Source organism: Apaloderma vittatum, unplaced genomic scaffold (genome assembly GCF_000703405.1).
Source record: "Apaloderma vittatum isolate BGI_N311 unplaced genomic scaffold, ASM70340v1 scaffold13537, whole genome shotgun sequence".
NCBI classification, from domain to species: Eukaryota; Metazoa; Chordata; class Aves; order Trogoniformes; family Trogonidae; genus Apaloderma; species Apaloderma vittatum.
In genome coordinates this window covers 16,333-34,110 of record NW_009725780.1, presented here as the reverse complement: position 1 = coordinate 34,110, position 17,778 = coordinate 16,333, and the positions used below count along the sequence as shown (strand labels likewise).

The 17,778-nt window shown below is 42.4% G+C and overlaps 1 protein-coding gene across 1 annotated transcript in view; it reads right to left on the bottom strand.

The window, feature by feature from the left end:
- The window catches only part of FAM81B (family with sequence similarity 81, member B), a gene marked incomplete at its 5' end in the record, with an annotated part of 20,716 nt that extends 3,261 nt beyond the window's left edge, over positions 1–17,455 (bottom strand). The window contains 5 exons of the mRNA XM_009873042.1: positions 1,696–1,831; positions 5,763–5,869; positions 8,641–8,770; positions 13,670–13,788; positions 17,212–17,455. Coding sequence (XP_009871344.1) covers positions 1,696–1,831; positions 5,763–5,869; positions 8,641–8,770; positions 13,670–13,788; positions 17,212–17,455 — 736 coding nt within the window. The remainder of the gene's footprint in view (positions 1–1,695; positions 1,832–5,762; positions 5,870–8,640; positions 8,771–13,669; positions 13,789–17,211) is intronic.
- Positions 17,456–17,778: the final 323 nt, after the last annotated feature.

Below are 17,778 nucleotides of genomic sequence, written 5' to 3'. Positions count from 1 at the left end.
CGGCCGGGAATGATAATCCCACCCGCTCTTCTCCAGTGTCCATCCTGAGGTTTCCTTCAGCGCCCAGGGACCAGCTTCCACTGAGACTGGATCCAGAGAACCACTATCCATGCCTCTGTGTGCGTGTATTGCAGAATCACAGAATGTTCAGGGTTGGGAGGGACCTCTGGAGACCATTGCGTCCAACCCCCCTGCCAGAGCAGGGTCACCCAGAGCAGGTCACACAGGAACGCGTCCAGGTGGGGTTTGAAAGTCTCCAGAGCAGGAGACTCCACAACCTCCCTGGGCAGCCTGGGCCAGGGCTCCAGCACCCTCCCCGTGAAGAAGTTCCTCCTTGTGTTGAGCTGGAACTTCCTCTGTTCAGGTTTGTGCCCATTTGCTCTTGTCCTGTCACTGGGCACTGCTGAAAAGAGGCTGGCCCCATCCCCCTGACACCCACCCTCTAAGTATTTGTAAGCATTGATAAGATCCCCCCTCGGTCTTCTCCAGATTAAAGAGGCCTGAGTCACTCAGCCTTTCCTTATAAGAGAGATGTTCTACTCCCCTCATCCTCTTAGTGCTGTCCCCTCTGAAGCGGTTCCCTGTCCTCTTGGAACTGGGGAACCCAGAGCTGGACACAGCCCTCCAGTATGTGTATGCAGGAAAACAAACATGTTCCTTATTCAACCTGTTTAAAAGTGGGTTTGAAAGCTTTAACTCTGGTTAAACGCTGTAATTTTTGGCACAGCAGTTTCCCTTAGGGAAGAGCAACTACACATATTGGTGTGTTTCCTGCAAAATGATCACAAAACCTGTTAGTGGCGGAAGGGAATTCAAACGGTAGCTTTGGCACAGCAGCTGACAAGTCAGAAATGGTTTTAATGTCTTCCTGGCTGTGCTAAGTGTTGGTTGCATTGAGCACCAGGAGGAATAAATGGAAATTAAAGATTAGGAGCATTTTAGTTCCAAGCAGCTTCTGAATCTGGTCTTTGATGAGCAGCTTTCATTGTGCCACTAAGACACGGCGATGGCGTCTCGATCGCTTTTGAACCCAAAGTGGAGTGAAGTGCTCACAGCAAAGGAGGAAGAGCTTTAAGAGCTGTGAAGGAATCAATTAAAAGGCATTTGGTTCTGTGCCAAGCTCTAACTGCTGTGGAACCGAAATACGCCGCGTTTTAGTGCTCCAAGCGCGGGATGGTGAGGGCTTGTCTATATTTAAAACCAGGCAGGATTTTCACAGGTGGTCCCTTCCTTTTCTGAGCTTGTTGGTGAATGAAACTGAGTGATGCTCTGTGGTGGCACTGATCCTCACCTTGGGACATGAGAACGCTGCAGTCAGGTGCATCAGGGTTACACAGGCATGAAAAGATGCCATAGTGGGGGAAGAGTTTACTTCCCAGAGCATTGCGGGATCCTCATCCTCAGAAACAAACATCACTTGGATGAGGCTTAAGCCCTGGCTTTGCTGTTGACCCTGTCTGAGCGAAGGGGTTGAACCTTATGACTTCCCTGGATCTCTTCCAAAACAGACCAGTCTGTGATTATGTGATTTCCACAGTGCATCATTTTGTTGGCCATGTCCTAAAGGACACGGTTTTGTGTTAGATCTTGGGGTTTGTGTGCATGATTCGGTACCTGCTGGTGTCAAGGTGATGAGTGACCCCAGTCCCAGGAGGGCTGGAGGACACCCCAGTGCCCCATCCTAGAAAGACTTACCAATCTCTCCTTCACCAAGCTGAGCAGCTGATGCTTGTGCTGGGCTTGATTTTCTTCAGACCATGTCAACTGTGCTTCTGTCCACTTCCGATGAGTCTGCATCTGATCCCTGAGGTCACTTAGAGCACTTGTCAGCCTAAAAATACGATTTTTTTTTTAGTAGCAAGACTAAAGATTAGTCAATTTATGGAGGAGTCTTGAGTCACTTGAGTAAATTGTTTAAATTACTCAAAATCTCTTGAATAGCTTCCTAACAAGATTTAGGCTCATTTATTCTATTAATCCTTACATTGAAAGTTGTACCTACATGCCAAAATTCTAATTCCTGTAGCGAATCAACTCCATTTGAATCAATTCCATTCTAAGTGGATGAAGAAAATCCACTGTCGCATAGGATATTGACCAAATGGCTGGGCGTCAGAGAGAGAGAGCAGAAAAATCACTTGTGGCCTGAAAGTACAGTTCAAGAGGATGAAAAAAAAAGCATATAAACAAAATAAAAAGAGAATGTGGAGTTGCTGTTGAGGCAGCACTTGAGCAGAAAAATGTGAAAGCCCATCCAAAGGGAGCAAATCAGGCAGCGCCCAAGGAGAGAGGGAACCGTGGGCAGGAGTGGTGGATGAATGCTCTTCAGATTAAATCAGCAAACATGCCCGGTGAAAGGGAACTATGCGGTTTACATTTTGCTTTTCCTGTGCTGCAATGTGTAATTCATGACATGGCCTTAGGTCCAAGTTGTAACCACACGTACATTTTCATGCTTACGTCTATCACCTGACTGAAGGAATGCCAAGAGAAATTTTAATGGAAGTGTATTAATTTCTAACACATGCTTGCGTGCAAAAAACAACTACTTGAAATTTGTTTGGGTCTTGGTTAGGATGCAAACCAACAGGTGAGGAGCAGGGTTTTATAACTAGACTTAAAGCTTATGGTGGTTCTGATATTTAATGTCACTTTTCAAAAGTGTGTTTGAGTTAAAGTTCTCTTTACACCGAGTGATTGATAACAGCTCTGTATCAGTTTAATGAAGTGATAATTGCCATCACTGTAAATGTGGTAAAAAAAAATTAATTATAGCAAAATCTCTCCAAGTGATATGCTACTGTGGTTTGCTATACACAGTGTCTTTTCAAGATCTACAAAAGAAGCCTGTTAGGTCACTTTAGCACTAATATTCATTTTATTTGTTCTGAAATTTGTTTTTTCAGGAATGAAAACATCTGACTCGCACACGGTGTGTGAGGATAAGCATCCTCCTACCTGAGGACCAGTGAAGGAGCTGGCTGTTACCAGCGTTATTGCTCTGTCCAACCACCACTGCCAGCAAGGTCAAGGCTGGTACCTCTTCCGACAGACCTTTCATTGGTTATTTTCATGTGTACATGTATATAATCATGAGATTTTAATCCATGGGGTATAAAACAAAGGTCTGATGCCACTGTTTGTGTTAAGATTACTGAACAAATTTCGGGGATATAATTTGGTAGGTGAAGATGAGTTAACTGTGATGGAATTGATGGCCAGCATTGTCCAAAAGTTCAAAATCAAACTTTGTGTGACTTTTTTCCAGCTGTGCTTCAATGTCTCTGAAGATGGAAGAGGGAGAAGGAGGAAATATTTAAACCTAAAAATTAATTGAGTCTGCATTTAGGCAACATGGACAAGATTTGGCAAAGTCTGCCTTGGGAAGAAGGAGGAGACCTAGAGAAATAATTGACTTTTTATAAAGTTGTTTAATAAATACTGGAAATTATTGCTGCAAACCACACTAGCAGATCCTTGACATTACACAGCCTGTGTGGCTCAGACACAACGATCACCCTGATCTCTCCGGGATGTAACCCTCACAAACCAGAGCCAGCAATGGGCTCTGCGGAGAAGGATGAAGGTGGCTGGGGGACATGCTTGACAGTGACAAGATTATTTATAATAATACAATTATTATAAATAATATTAATATTTATAGTATAACATTATTTCTTATTAATAATAAAACAGAACCACAAGTTCTGTTAATATGCACTGTTAATAATATCACTGCATATGAATATCACTGTTAATATGTGATATATTAATATAATATCACATATATATCACTGCAGTGATATATTAATATATCACTATACATATATATCACTGCATATATAATATGTGATATATTAACGTCACTGTTAATATGTGGTTTTTTATTTATTTTAGGCTTTTCTCAGTTAGCATCCTTCCTGCATGGAGCTTACAATAACACATCTGACAAGAAGCAAGGCTTGAGAGGCAGATGATGTGCCATAGCCTTTGGCCCAGCAAAGCCCTGAAGTATTAATGAGAGGAGAGTTGTGATTATTTAACGGAATCATACTCCAGTAGTGCTATGATAAATTTTCACATGTGAAAACAGATCTGTTGGCGATTGAATTGGCTTTATGCAGTTGAATGCAGCTGTTCCAACCCAACCTACCCAGAGATAAGCATCCACTTCCCTGGGGGGCCAAATGTCTGACCAAGGCACAGTTCCCATGAAATCCTGAAAGAGGTTTCGAATTCATCCTTTTTTTTACTTTTTTCCCCCAGTAACGATGTCATTTTGTGCTTTTGCAATAAAACTGCCAGCTTGAAGGCAAAGGCAGCTGGGTCACAGACAGATGCCTGTCAATTGAAGAGGTAACTCTGGGCTTCAAAGATGATTTAAACATGCCAAGTTTTATGTGGAAGTTCCAGCCAGTTCCAGAAGTTAAATTTTATTTCAGCTCTATAAAAAGAATTCATAAATCTGGTAGACCTTTAAAGGAGCAATATAAAAGGAGACAGACATTCCCCAAAGGGCATGCTATTCTAACTAAATTTTACATTAACTGGAATAAAATCTCAACATTTGGTAAATAAGTATTTGAGATTTTATGTTAAATACACAATGACAACACATGTCATTGTCCTGAAAGCTCACAGTTTCTGATGACAATTTCCGTAAGGTCTCATTAACTTTCCAGAAAGTCCAAGTTTACTTCAATTCAGTTTTCCAATTTCTTTCTTTTCTGGCATCACTCTGTTTTTTCTTCCCTCTTATTTTCGTTTAATTTTTTTGTCCCTTTTTCACACCATCTTGATCTCCATCATCCGCTGCTATCTGTCTCCCTGTTTCTCCTTTCCTTTTGCCAATTTTAATTCATTGCCCACTTTAGCTGTTATTTCCCCATTCACCCCAATTCATTTTCCTGTTCTCTTGATGAGAACTTTCTTCTGTTTAAAGTTCTAGCCTATTTTTATTTCTGAATACAATTTAGATAAAATCTTAATTAAATAAATCTTTATTCAAATGCTTCACCATTTTAAGGAATAGAACTATTGCCTTTGACATATCGTTATTGCAGGATTATTATAATTAGATTTTCAATTATTTGTGCAGGCTGTGCTATTCAATGCTGGGCTGTTTTGCATTGTTCTGAATACAGATACCTTCGTTCCTTGCATCCTTCCCCAGAGCTTCCTCCTCTATAAAACTCTTCAAGATTAAAACAGCACCCTAAAAATACCTCTGCAGCTGGAACGGGAAAAATATGCTAGGTAATTAAGAAGCAAATCAATCACAAATCTGAGGAAAACAAATAAATCTCCTATCACATGAAGATGTGCAGCTACTTTTGCCCTGTGCCCACCTCCTTCCATCCATGGGACCCCTGTCACAGATGCTGCCTCAGAAGTGGGCAGAGGGTGCATAAAGAAAATGTCTTATTCTGCACATGAGGCAAGTTGCGAATTAGCCCCAATTTTCATGGTAAACAGCGTCTTTGTATTCGGTGCCTTTCTTTTAAGTATAGGAAGTTAATTGGTTTCATACCTTTCTTCTTACAGGCTGGCATTTAGTGCCTCCTTTTAACAATTAACTTGCGAGACAATATAATTGCATTATGCATTTTCATTATTTGACGGCATAGACCTTCATTAACCTTCTCTTAGTGTTTTGTACAGATTTTAATTAACAGGCTTGCTTTGTTGTTTCATGTCAACCTGTTCATCATGCTAAAGCTTTCAGGGTGAATTATCATAATGAAAAACCCTTCATCACCTACTTGAAATCCAGAAGTTGCAGCTCGTGATGTTGATCTCCCAGGACTGTCTTTAAATTTGAGTTTTGATCAGAGTTGGAAGTCTCTATCTTGCCTAATAGCTGCATTACCTAATGAGAATTCAAGAGAGAACGCCTTCATGAGCCACACTATGAGCTCTTGGATTTAAATATGCAATATGATTGCAAGCATGGAAGAGAAAAACAGCTAACATCACGGTACAGCTACACAGAAATTAACTCCTCTCACATAATTTGATTCAGTAAAGGCTGAAAGCTTGATCTCAGAGCTGCCAAGACCTGCTGAAGTCAAAGTCTTCATGGATGCAGGTTTTGTGATTACATGCATGGGTGAAAAACATCCTTTTTATTTGAACAGGGCACAGGGTACGGCTCAAATCTCCCCAATGGCGTCACCAAAAAAATGGGTAAATCCTGGAAATCGCGTGTGTGTTGCCAGGCGTTGGCTGTCCAACACCTGACAGCATTCCAAGAGGGGTGAAGAGAGGAGAGGTTCATCTGCAGGAGCAGATGCTTTGGTGATTGCAGCACTAAGATGGTACCTGGGAGTACCAGCATCTCCCTGCCCGACTTCTCACATCACACAGATTTTTCAGAGATTTTACACTAAATGAGCACAAAAATTCCTGGCGAGGAGATGCTACCACCTGCTTGATGGCTGTGGCACGTCAGTGTCAGCAAGGTGCCACTGACGGCTCATAATGTTGACTTGGTATCTTCTTTCTTTACAGCAACAGGTGAATCCTTTACAGAAATTCTTTCCTTTATTCTTTCCTACAAACATGTCAGAATAATTTTTTTCCCTTTTTCAACTGAGGAAGTTTCTTCTACATCCTGCTCCATGCCTACTCTGATTTATTTTTACATTATTTTGTGCACTGCCTCTTGTGACTCTGATACACGCCCGCTCCCTTCCCCATTTCTAGGTGAGGAAGGATATTTTTTCATAGATATTCAAGGAGACAGATGTCCAAACTGCTTGTGTTAACAGAATTCCAGGTAAGATATCTTTGTCTAAGTTCTGTCATTTTTCCCTGGAGAAGAGGACCTTGGGTACATGATGACTGGCACTGTGCCTTGTGCAGCAGAAAATGTGGTCAAAATACAGTAATGAAAATACACTTGTTGCCAGAATGCATGAGAAATTGAATGTTCCACACTCATGGGTGATGTTTGGTTCAAAGCAGAAGCAGAGAGCCACCATGCTGCAGGTTTAGAAATCTGAATTTTCTGGATTCTTGTAAAAATATTACTGCTAATGTTCATGATTCTGCTAGAGGCTGCAAAACTGCCCCCGAGCACCATGAACCTCGGGCAAGGAGAGGCCAGCAGCGGAACGATGGGCAGTAACAGTTCTCACCTAGCTAGCCCACTCCATGGGCAAGAAAAGAGAAAACATTCTCACAAAACACCATTTACCAAAACTTTTTCAGTGTTACGGTTTCAAAATCCTTTTGAAGTACTCCCAAAATTAATAAGGAATTAGATATATGCTGTTAGATGCCACCCTGACACTACCTTAAAATGAAAGAAAACACAGCAAATGTAGATGACAATTTTTAGCTCCGAAATGCCGGCAACTGAGATTTGCAGATGCACTTGAATGTAAGTCAAACTGAGAAGGAGTAATCCGTCATTTATGATCTGAGGATCCCCAAATCCTGGAATATTTTTGTTACCTGTTATTACCTTTCATCTATGATAAACACTATGAGATGGAGACTGGTAGCAAGTGGTATCCTTGAGAGGTCCATACTGGGACCAGTGATGTTTAATGTCTTCACCCACAGCACGGACAGTGGGATCGAGGCTCCCTCAGCAAGTTTGCTGATGACACCGAGCTGTGCGGGGCACTTGACACGCCAGGGGGAAGGGATGTCACCCATAGGGACACGGGCAGGCTGGACAGCTGGGACAATGTGAACCTCAGGAGGCTGGACAAGGGCAAGGCCAAGGTGCTGCCATGGGTCAGGGCAATCCCAAGCACAGGCATGGGGTGAAGGGTGAGTGGATGAAGAGCAGCCCCAAGGAGAAGGGTCTGAAGGCGCTGGTGGGTGAAAAGCTGGACATGAGCCAGAAATGCTTGCTCATGGCCCAGAAAGTCAATCACATCCTGGGCTGCACGAAAAACTGCATGGCCAAGCAGGTTGATGATGCCTCTCTCCTCTTTTCTGGTGAGACCCCCTCTGCAGTGCTGTGTCCAGCTCTGGGTTCTCCAACCCAAGAAGGAGATGGACTTGTTGGAGCAGGTCCAGAGGAGGCCACAGAGATGCTCAGGGGGCTGGGACACCTCCCCTGTGGGGACAGGCGGGAGAGTTGGGGCTGTTCAACCTGGAGAAGAGAAGGCTCCAGAGAAACTTTGTACTGTCCTTCTGGTATCTGAAGGGGCTGCAGGAGAGCTGGGGAGGGACTCCTCACCGGGGAGAGTGGTGGTAGGACCAAGGGTGATGGTTTCAGACTGAAACAGGGGAGATTTAAATTAGACTTGAGGAAGTTCTTTGAGGGTGGTGAGACCCTGGCACAGGTTGCCCAGAGGTGGAGGCTCCATCCCTGGAGACATCCAAGGTCAGCCTGGATGGGGCTCTTAGCAACCTGATCAAGTTAAAGGTGTCCCTGCTCACTGCAGGGGGCTGGGCCTAGATGACATTTAAAGACTCCTTCCAAGCAAAAATATTCTACGAATTTACAATTCTGTGATTCCACAGTATTATGGAAAACATTTTTTCATCAGAAATCCTGACATACCACATAAACAGTGTATCAGTCTTTAATATTGATCAGCCACTAGGGAAAGAAGCTGTATATATATATACATACAGTTCCCACTCACCATGTGCTCCACTGAAGGTTTCTCTACTCACCTTCTTCTCAAAATCACCAACACAACTGCTGAGGGCAGAGCGAAGGCCATAAATCTCTTTATCAGTCTTCTGGGCCTCGCGCCTGATGGTACCAATGTCTCCTGAGAGCTTTGCCATGCTCGCCTCACACCTGCAGCCAGAACGGGGACCAGAGTCTCTGCAGAGGGGGCTGGAGGATGGGTAAAGGTTGGTCTCCACCTCAACCTCCCCTCCCCGATCAAATCCAGCCTCCCTGGGGCCAGTGAGTGACAAAATAGGCAGAGACACCCCATCCCGATGGGTTTCCCAATGTGAGGTGCTCCTGGAAGTGATGACGAGGTAGCAGGATGTGGGACATCCCCCCCTGATTCCCCAATATCCAGTCTCAAGAAATTAAATTATTTCCAAATTGTAAATTGAGAGGCTAACCTGATTTAGCCTCGAAGCAATCCCAGCCTTTGGGTGCACACCAGGAGAGAAAGCATGACCACCCTAGCCTGTGGCCTCCACTGTCTGGGCATGGGGAAGATTGCTTTTAGAGAAAAAAAAAAGAAACCTTCCTGTTTTGTGAGGAGCACAGGGTCCTTTGCTGTTTAAACTCAAGTTTCATTCACCAAAATGTCTCGTCCCGTTTGAAATAGACAAATGGATGATTCGAATGTGATGGTATTAATTGAGATGCTCAGGGATTTAATAATATTCCCCCAGCAGTCTTTTCTAGGTAGAATGGATGAGTGCTCCAGCTCATTTCATGTGTACATGTGTATACATCTATATACATATATATATATATATATAAATATGTACATGTATATATGCACACCCATTTTACATGTATAGTGTGTATATATACATGTACATATATGTAAATATATACATATTTTTTTACCATAAGTGAGAAGATTTTGTTCACTGTATATGTAAATATACATATAACATTATACATATATTTAATATGAGCAAGGACACACAGACTTTCCCTCCATAACCCCTCCCTCATGCTGCTCCCCCAGGAATAACCACCTGCCCCGGTGCTGGTAGATATGCAAAAAAAAAAAGAGTGTGGAAGAAAAACACTTAAGGCCACCAAGTAGCACACAATTTAATGTAAATATCAGAATAGAAATCAAGTGAGGAAAACACCGAGGTTTTAAAATGCCAGAGAAATTATCCTCCAAAGCACCACCACCAAACAAAGCTTGTGCTGTTGACAGATAAAGGATCTAAAGAGAAATTTTGACAGTTTAAACAGAATAGCTTTTTGTCATCTCCTGATGATGCTTAGATATTGTAATACACCTACAAAGCATGTTGATAAAGGAAATAAGGAAAAAAAGAGGCAAGCAAAACACTTTCATGCAGATAATAGAGGCTTTGTATGAAGGCCAGAACTTTGATCAAAGGAAACCACTGATTCACAAAACAAGTACAAAATAGCTGTGAAGGTGAACGTGGGTCTGATGAGAAGGAAGAGGATTAATGGAGCAGTAGGAAGACACCACTTCAGTTATAAGAGAAAGACACCTGAATATTCTATATAGAGAACACTTAAAACCAGAAGATTTGATGCTAAGATGCAAAAAATTGAAATAAAAATGACCAGTAGTCTTGCAGCATGGGATTAATGCAACCACATCTGCATTACTGCATAGCCTGAGGGGCCGGAGCCCTGCCTGGGGACATGCAGACGTGGAGGATGGTTTTGCAAAGACCCTCAGCACCGCTGACAGGCCTTAAATCTCCAGTCTTGCTCATTTCTCACTTTCCTTACATGTATCTGATATCACTATTACGTGCAAAGCTGTTAAATGCATTGCTGCTATTTGGCAGACTGAGTCCAGAGGAGAACAAGGATGCTTGGGACTTGCTCAAGTCTTGCTGTATTTTGATTTTTTTGTGTAGAAGTGGAGCATCTCGCAGCAAGATCGTGGTCACAGAGAACAGAGGACGGGGAGTGTGAAAGCAGCAGCAGAGACAGAGTGGGAATGGTACAGAAAGAGTGCTCCTATGGGATCTGCATGTAAGTTAAACAGCCTCTGACGGCTGCATCAAAGCATTTAATTAGAGTCAGGAATATAACTAATTGCTGCAGGAGCTTTATCCTCCAAAGTCTTGGAAGGAATAGTACACATCGGACTGCTCTCCTTGCCAAAATATTACATTTTCCAAAGTGCCGAGAAACTACGCGGGCATACCCCAGGGTTTTTGATAGTCCAGTATTATGTTGGACTTTTTCTCTCATGAGAAAAATAAGTACAATGTAAACATGTGCCTAAAGTGCGTTGTTTATTCATTTCCATGTTCACTTATTCTTCTGTCTGTGAGGCTGAAGAGAACAAATATTTATCAGAACCATGACTTTTTTTACAGTTGATTACTTAATTCTTTCTACTGTAATACATATCCCCATGCCCAAAGGAATTCCCATTAAGAGATAGAATACAAATAAAATATGTAGTTAATTGAATGAGAATGCCACTGTAGCTGAGATTCTGAAGGGTATTTCATAAAAAAACACTGCTTCTTGACAAATAATGTTTACACAGTGTAAAAATGTAGTTAAAAAGTCCAAGAATTAATGGCTCACCACCCCAGTAAGGTGGTGAGAGGTGTCTGTTTAATTTCCAGGGACAAGGAAGAGTAAAAGAATAGACACAATTTGAATTACAAGAGTTAATCCACCTTAATCCTTTATACATGGGGGAATGCAAGAGGATGAATCATCTGCTCTGAGAAAGAGCAGTGGATACATTTAAGGTTCATTTCATCCCAAATAGTCTTGGATTAAGGTTAGCCTACAAGTCAAGAGGAAAACTGTCATCACAAGTTTGCATCTGGCAGATTTCTATTAATTCAATAGATGTAAATTATACCATCACGTGCACTTGTCTCCAGCCACTCTGGGGTCTCTTTAATACACATATAAATTTTAAATCCTGAAATGCAGGAGCAAAGAAACGTGAAAAATCAAAATATTAATCATCACAGTAATGGCAGTCAGTTCTGCCTGTCAGCTCAGGCTCACTCCTCAACCACGATGCTGGGGGCAGGTACGCACTTAAGGCTTGGCATTTCCAGAGGGGAACTTCAGCAGCAAGAAAAACAAGAAAGTGCTGATGATTCATGAATCACACAGAACTATACTATGCTTTAGCTTAATGGCAACCATTCGCATAAAACTGCATTATAATATCGCTGTGGAAATGCCACTAAAATGCCAGCTCTGGCTCTGCAATACCAGTAGGTTTTGATGGAGCTGGAAAACCTGCCATTTTCTTGCCTTAAAAATAAATGAGGTCTGAGGACTTCTTTTCCAGCATCATACAACAATGACTTTGGTGCCCTCACTACAGTTTTTTATGTGCAATACGTGTTGTGGGATCCTCCCTTCTACCTCTGGGAAAGGTCAGCCAACGCACCCAAAAAATGGGTTGTGGACCTCCGTGACTGATGAACTTCTCTTTTCTTCTGGTTTTTCTTTTTTCTTTACACGGGTAGAAGTGGACTGGTCTTCACCTCCCCCCCTCCCCGCCCCTTCCCCCACAATTGTCCTGTTTTCCTCAAGTGTTTTTGCCATCCTCTGCTGCAGGAAAATGCTCAAGATGGGAGCAAGACCTGGTATGGCTGATGAAGGGGAGCATCACTAATGAAGGGGAGGAAAACACAGGGAAAAGAGGAGTGAGACATTTCACCATCAAATGTTTCGGCTTTTCTAGAAGCATATTGTCTAGAGAGTCTGTCGACCCGAATTTGAAAACATCAGGAGTCTCTGGCAGGATCACCTCCTACTTTCTTCCAATGCTAATCAGCCACAAGGTTTAAAAAAACCCATCTTTTTCTTGCCAACTTTGAATGTGTTGGCTTTAGCTCCTCATTTTGGATTCCTGGGTCTCTCTGCAGTAGTCTGGAGTCCTCCAGTAACCTATGATTTTTTTTTCCCCTTTCACTGTTGGTAGTTGTACATGGAAATGAAGACATCTCTAGTTTTATTTTTTTCTACAAACTATACATAGATGTACAATTCCTTCTGCCAGAAACTTCCCTGTCCTGGCACCACATTCCTGGCTCTTCTTTACACCATATCAGGTTTTTCCATTTCAGAAAGGGAACTCTGGGCTCAGTACAGTATTTTGGTATTAATACATAGAGCTAAAAAACCCCACCTCCCTGATTACTGGTCCTTTGCTTCTCTTGTCCAAGACCCAATTCCTGGCATTTCTGATACTGCATCATTGCAAGAGCTCACATGAGTTATTTACCTGCTGTACTCCCCAAAATTTTCAAGGGGCACTCAGCAGCGGAACAGTCTTCCTTTGGGTTTATAAAATACTTTTTTTTTCTCTGTCAGCCCACATTGCCAATAATCCTGGTTATTTTCTGTTGCCACCTTGCCCTCACTTGACCAATTTTGGTGTTATCTCCAAATGTCATTAGCAGTGTTTTATACGAAAACATATGACTGGCCTCGGGAGGAAAAAAAATATTAGAAATACGCAATTTCAGGGAGATTTCTTCCTTAATGACTACTTTTCCTGATCTATCAGTTCAGACAGTTATTAAATATTACAAAGAAAAGTTTAACTTTGTCTTTCCTTTAATCACAATATTTTGTGTTACGAAGTGCCCCATGGAAGCCTGCTTGTGTTATATATGTGCAATTACTCCTGCCAATGAAAACATATCATCTTATCTGAGGAAGAAATTAAGTTTGCTCAGAAAGATCTGCTTTCCAAGAGGGGAAATAAAGATTTTATTGAAACAACAGAAGAGTTTCAGTAGGAGGAAATAATCACTTCAAGCTGACGTAAAGCCAAACTGGAGAAAGAAATAATTCTCTAAAATGTTAAGTGTATGATGAAGAACAAGACAGGATAATACAATTATTTTTCCCCGGCTTGGTAATTTTTCTAACACGAAGAGTATGAAGCAGAGATTGGGCGCTAAAACAGAGATCTAAAATGAGTGCAAAGTGCTTTCTTGCCCACTCTGAAACTGCTCTGCAGAAATCAACCAGCAGAGATGAAAATAAGGGCCACGGCACATTCCTCACCTTGCCACTCTTCCACGTAGGTCTCCAAGACCCTGGATGCATTTATGGTCCAGGCTTTGAATAGCAAAATTAGTTGCTACTGCGGCACCATCTCTTGTTCTTATTTGCCTCTCCAAAACCTGTAATTTCAAGACCATTAAAGCACTTTTGGTTTTCTACTGGTTTGTTGTTTTGTTGGGTTTTTTTCTTTCCAAAAACAGGTTTCAAAGCACTGTTTAGGGCAGCAGTTCTAAAACCTTATTTTTCTTTCTTGGAGAAAGCAACAGTGTATTTTCCTTTCAAAAATCTATATCTGAATAAATAATATGCCTGAGTTTTTTTTCTCTTGAAATACATACTTTATGTTGAATAACCTACTGCATGAAAATTAGGAAATGCAAAAATTGCCAAATTACCTTTATTGTCCCCCTCAAACATCCACTGTACAGTGCAGTCCACAATAAATAAGACACAGTTTTCTTGGTTTTTTTTTCACAGATATGCTCACCCAACCTTGAACAAGAATGCGGGTCAGTATAAGCATCTCCTTAATGTCTTGTTTTACCTCTATTGCTCAGTACATGGCCTGGTGTCTGATTTATTGCATGCTATTAAAAGTCTGATCTTAAGATGGAAGGAGTAACAGCCCTGAGGGCTCTTCTGAAGTGCCTCATCCTGATGGTATCTGAATGTGTCACAAGCATTAATTTTAGGAAGCCCTTGTGCAGCCACTGTGACCTTTTACAGATACATAGCAGAGTAATGATTTCTAAAATCTCTCAATTTTGCTTCTCAGGTTGAAAGTAGAATCTCAGAACTGGTATTTCAGTGTAATTTAGCACTACACAGCACCTCACCTGGTCAAATCACAGCTTTTTCTTTTATTATTGCAAATATCCTATTTGTAATAGAATGGCTTTTACCGCGTTTTATTTGAAACATTCCCCACTGCATGAATTATTTATGATTTTTTAAAAAAAAAAAAAATAAAGGAAAGGATAAAAGGGAAAATTCCAGCTGCAAATGCTTGAAGTTTGGCACATCTGGTGCAGATGTGTTCGCCTGCCCCGTGGTCAGGCAGGTTCGTCCCTCTGGGGAGGAGAGGTTTATAAACCAGCACCGCTGCCCTCACTTTTAAAGCAGAAGGAGACACGTCAGCCTTCATCAAAAGTAGGGCACAGATGAGTAGAGAAAGCTGAGGTAGCTCTGGAGTAAGATGTAGTTCAAATCTGCCATTTATGCAGTTATTCCTGAATAATCCTGGCACACAGGCTATGGATAGCTGAAGAGTATAGCGGGCATTCATGTTTTCGTTGTGCATTGGAGAACAATGTTCTCAAAGTGTTGGGTGCCCTGCACGACTCAAGAGTGTTTTTGGCAAGCTTGGTGCCACAAGTCCTGGAAGAGGCACAGAACGGGGCCACAGCTCCCTCGCGGGCAAAAGCATCACCTCGTGTATGAGGAGGGGAAGCAGTAGAGGCTCCCGTTTATCGAGGGAGATAGATATTCTCCTTCCCCACCTAGTTTTCCCAAGCTCCTGGCAGAGGTCACCACCAGAGAACCAGGTCCTAACATCATATTTGTGAAGGACAGTCACCTCTTGGTCTGCCCAGCCCCTCAGCTGAGATCCGACTGTCTTACTCCCATTATCAGAGATTATACCAGGCACGTTTCCCCTCTGCCCCTATTTTTTAGTATTGATGCTATTTTATTGTAATTTGCAGTCACAGAATCATAGGATCATTGAGGTCGGAAAAGACCCCTGGGATCACTGAGTCCAACCATGAACCCTACTCTGCAAAGCTCCCCTGTAAACCACCTCCCCAACACCACATCTCAACAACCTTTAAACACCTCCAGGGATGGGGACTCCACCACCTCCCTGGGCAGCCTGTGCCAATCTCTGACCACTCTTGCTGGGAAAAAGTTTTTCCTACTCTCCAGTCTAAGCCTCCCCTGTTGCAGTTTGAAGCCATTCCCTCCTGTTCTATCGCTCATTACCGGTGAGAAGAGACCAGCACCAACCTCTCTACAATGTCCTTTCAGGCAGTTGTAGAGAGTGGTGAGGTGTCCTATCAGCCTCCTCTTCTTCTTCAGTCCTTTCCTGGGATGGTGAAGGTTGTGTTTTTCAAGGGCTGGTCATTTTCCACCTGATGCTAATCACTTTGATGACCCAAGTGCAGAGGGATGTGTTTAGCCAGGCTCAGCCTCACTGGAGGCTGCTGGAACATCTGCCCCAGAGCAGGCTTTTTTGAAGGATACTCTTCCTGCTTTGGGGAACACTTGAGGTATGAGCGAGTCACATTTCTTGCCAGATCCTTTTCTGTTTTTCTTCTTTTTTTTTTTCAAATGCTTGAGAAATTAACTATGCTCAACTGCTCTCATTCACTGCGTGCCAGAGTCAATTCTCCAAACCTCCACTAATTCTGTGCTGGCTTTGACTGACACGTCTCACTGAGCTGTTTTCTGTGCTGTGGGTGCTCTACCCTCATCAAATCCTCACAACTCAGACACACACCTGAGATGAGGACCTAGAGAAGAGTTAATTTACAACTAAAGGAAAAGATTAGATTAAAGTGCTAATAGCATCTTAGGTGTTTTTGTAGCAAAGCAGCCCTGAACATACTTTGTCTGGATAGGGTTAGACAAATTGGATGGTTTCAAATAAGTGGTTTTATACCACTTTTTATCACCGTAGTACCAAACTCTTGAAAACAAAAGCAGTGCGAAGTGAACACCTTGGTTTTAATTCAGCTTAATTGTAGGCGAGCCAGGATTTTGTATTTCTTAACGTAAAGGTACAGGAAAAAAATTTCTCCAGGTACATGAAAACAAAATATACTCTAAATTTAGCAGTATTTGCAAGATCCTTAATGTGACAAAACTCTGGAGAAGCCTGTCTCAGGATATTTTTGTATTTTACATTTTTGACCAGAGAAGGTGTTGGTAAATTCAACAAATAACAGCAAAGAACTAAAGGTTGTCAGCCCTTTGATTAAGGGCATTTCACACCATTTCCAGCACAGCATCATCAATCTGCTTAAATAAAACACAGACCTGAACCTTCACTCTGGTTTGCACTGATCTTTGTGAAAAGTTTTTCAGCCGTATTTAATTATGCCTGCATGTAGCATTTTATATAAAGTAGCAGAACATCTGCATTGGGAAAACTAAGAAGTAAAACCAGACTTGAGTCTTGGCGTTGCACATTAGAAGAAAACACAGCTTGCTCCTTACTTTCCTTTAAACTCAGTCTTTCACACTCCAGTAAAACCAAAAGCAAATAGAATCTCAATCTTTGAACTAAAACACTGCCTCAAACCATTACTCTGCTTTGTATTTCCTTTTACTTTCCTTTTTTAAGCCTCTCTTTCCCTAGTCCCCTCCCTTCTGCTTTCACAAGTATCTGCAAGTGCCGCCAGACAAGAAAAATCAGAATTTAACTAAGACATAGAGGTTGTGTTGAGCACTTTTTCTACTCTTGAAGCCACTGTTAGTGTCGACTGGACCATGGGCTGGAGCTGCACCACTGAAGCAGGGAAATGCTCCTCGTCACACATTACCTCAATGTCATGGCTGAGCGTTTTGACGATGCTTGTGATGGTCTGGATGTGGTTTTCCAGCAGCTGCTGGGCAGCATTCTCCCCGTGCTGACAACCTTTGCTCCCCTGCAGGTAGGAAACGATGTCGTCTTTGATTCGGAAAGCCTGATGGAGGAGGAGAGCTGTAGTCCTCTCCTGGCTGGATAATCGCTCTTCCAGCAAGTGAGCCCTATCTCCAGGGTGAAGGGAGGGAGAAAGGTCTCTCCTGTGAACACCAAAAACACCGGTGTCATGACCAGCAAGCCAAGGGATGTGAGTGGGACCAGTCTCAGCTCTGGCTGTCCAGGTTTATCTGCTGTACCAGGGGTTTTCATGCTCCCATACATTGCTGTGCATCCCTGCAGTACCTCCGGTGATAACAACCTCCCCACGCTGGGCTAACGTGTTGGCTCTCAGTAATGGTTTTGGCAATGCAAACGACATTTTTGTTGCAGCTATCAGCCAAAATCCACACAGCTTAAGGACATGGGGTTATTTTCAGAGGCTTTGAGGTACTTCTGCAATGTGTCATCATTGCAGTCTTCATTT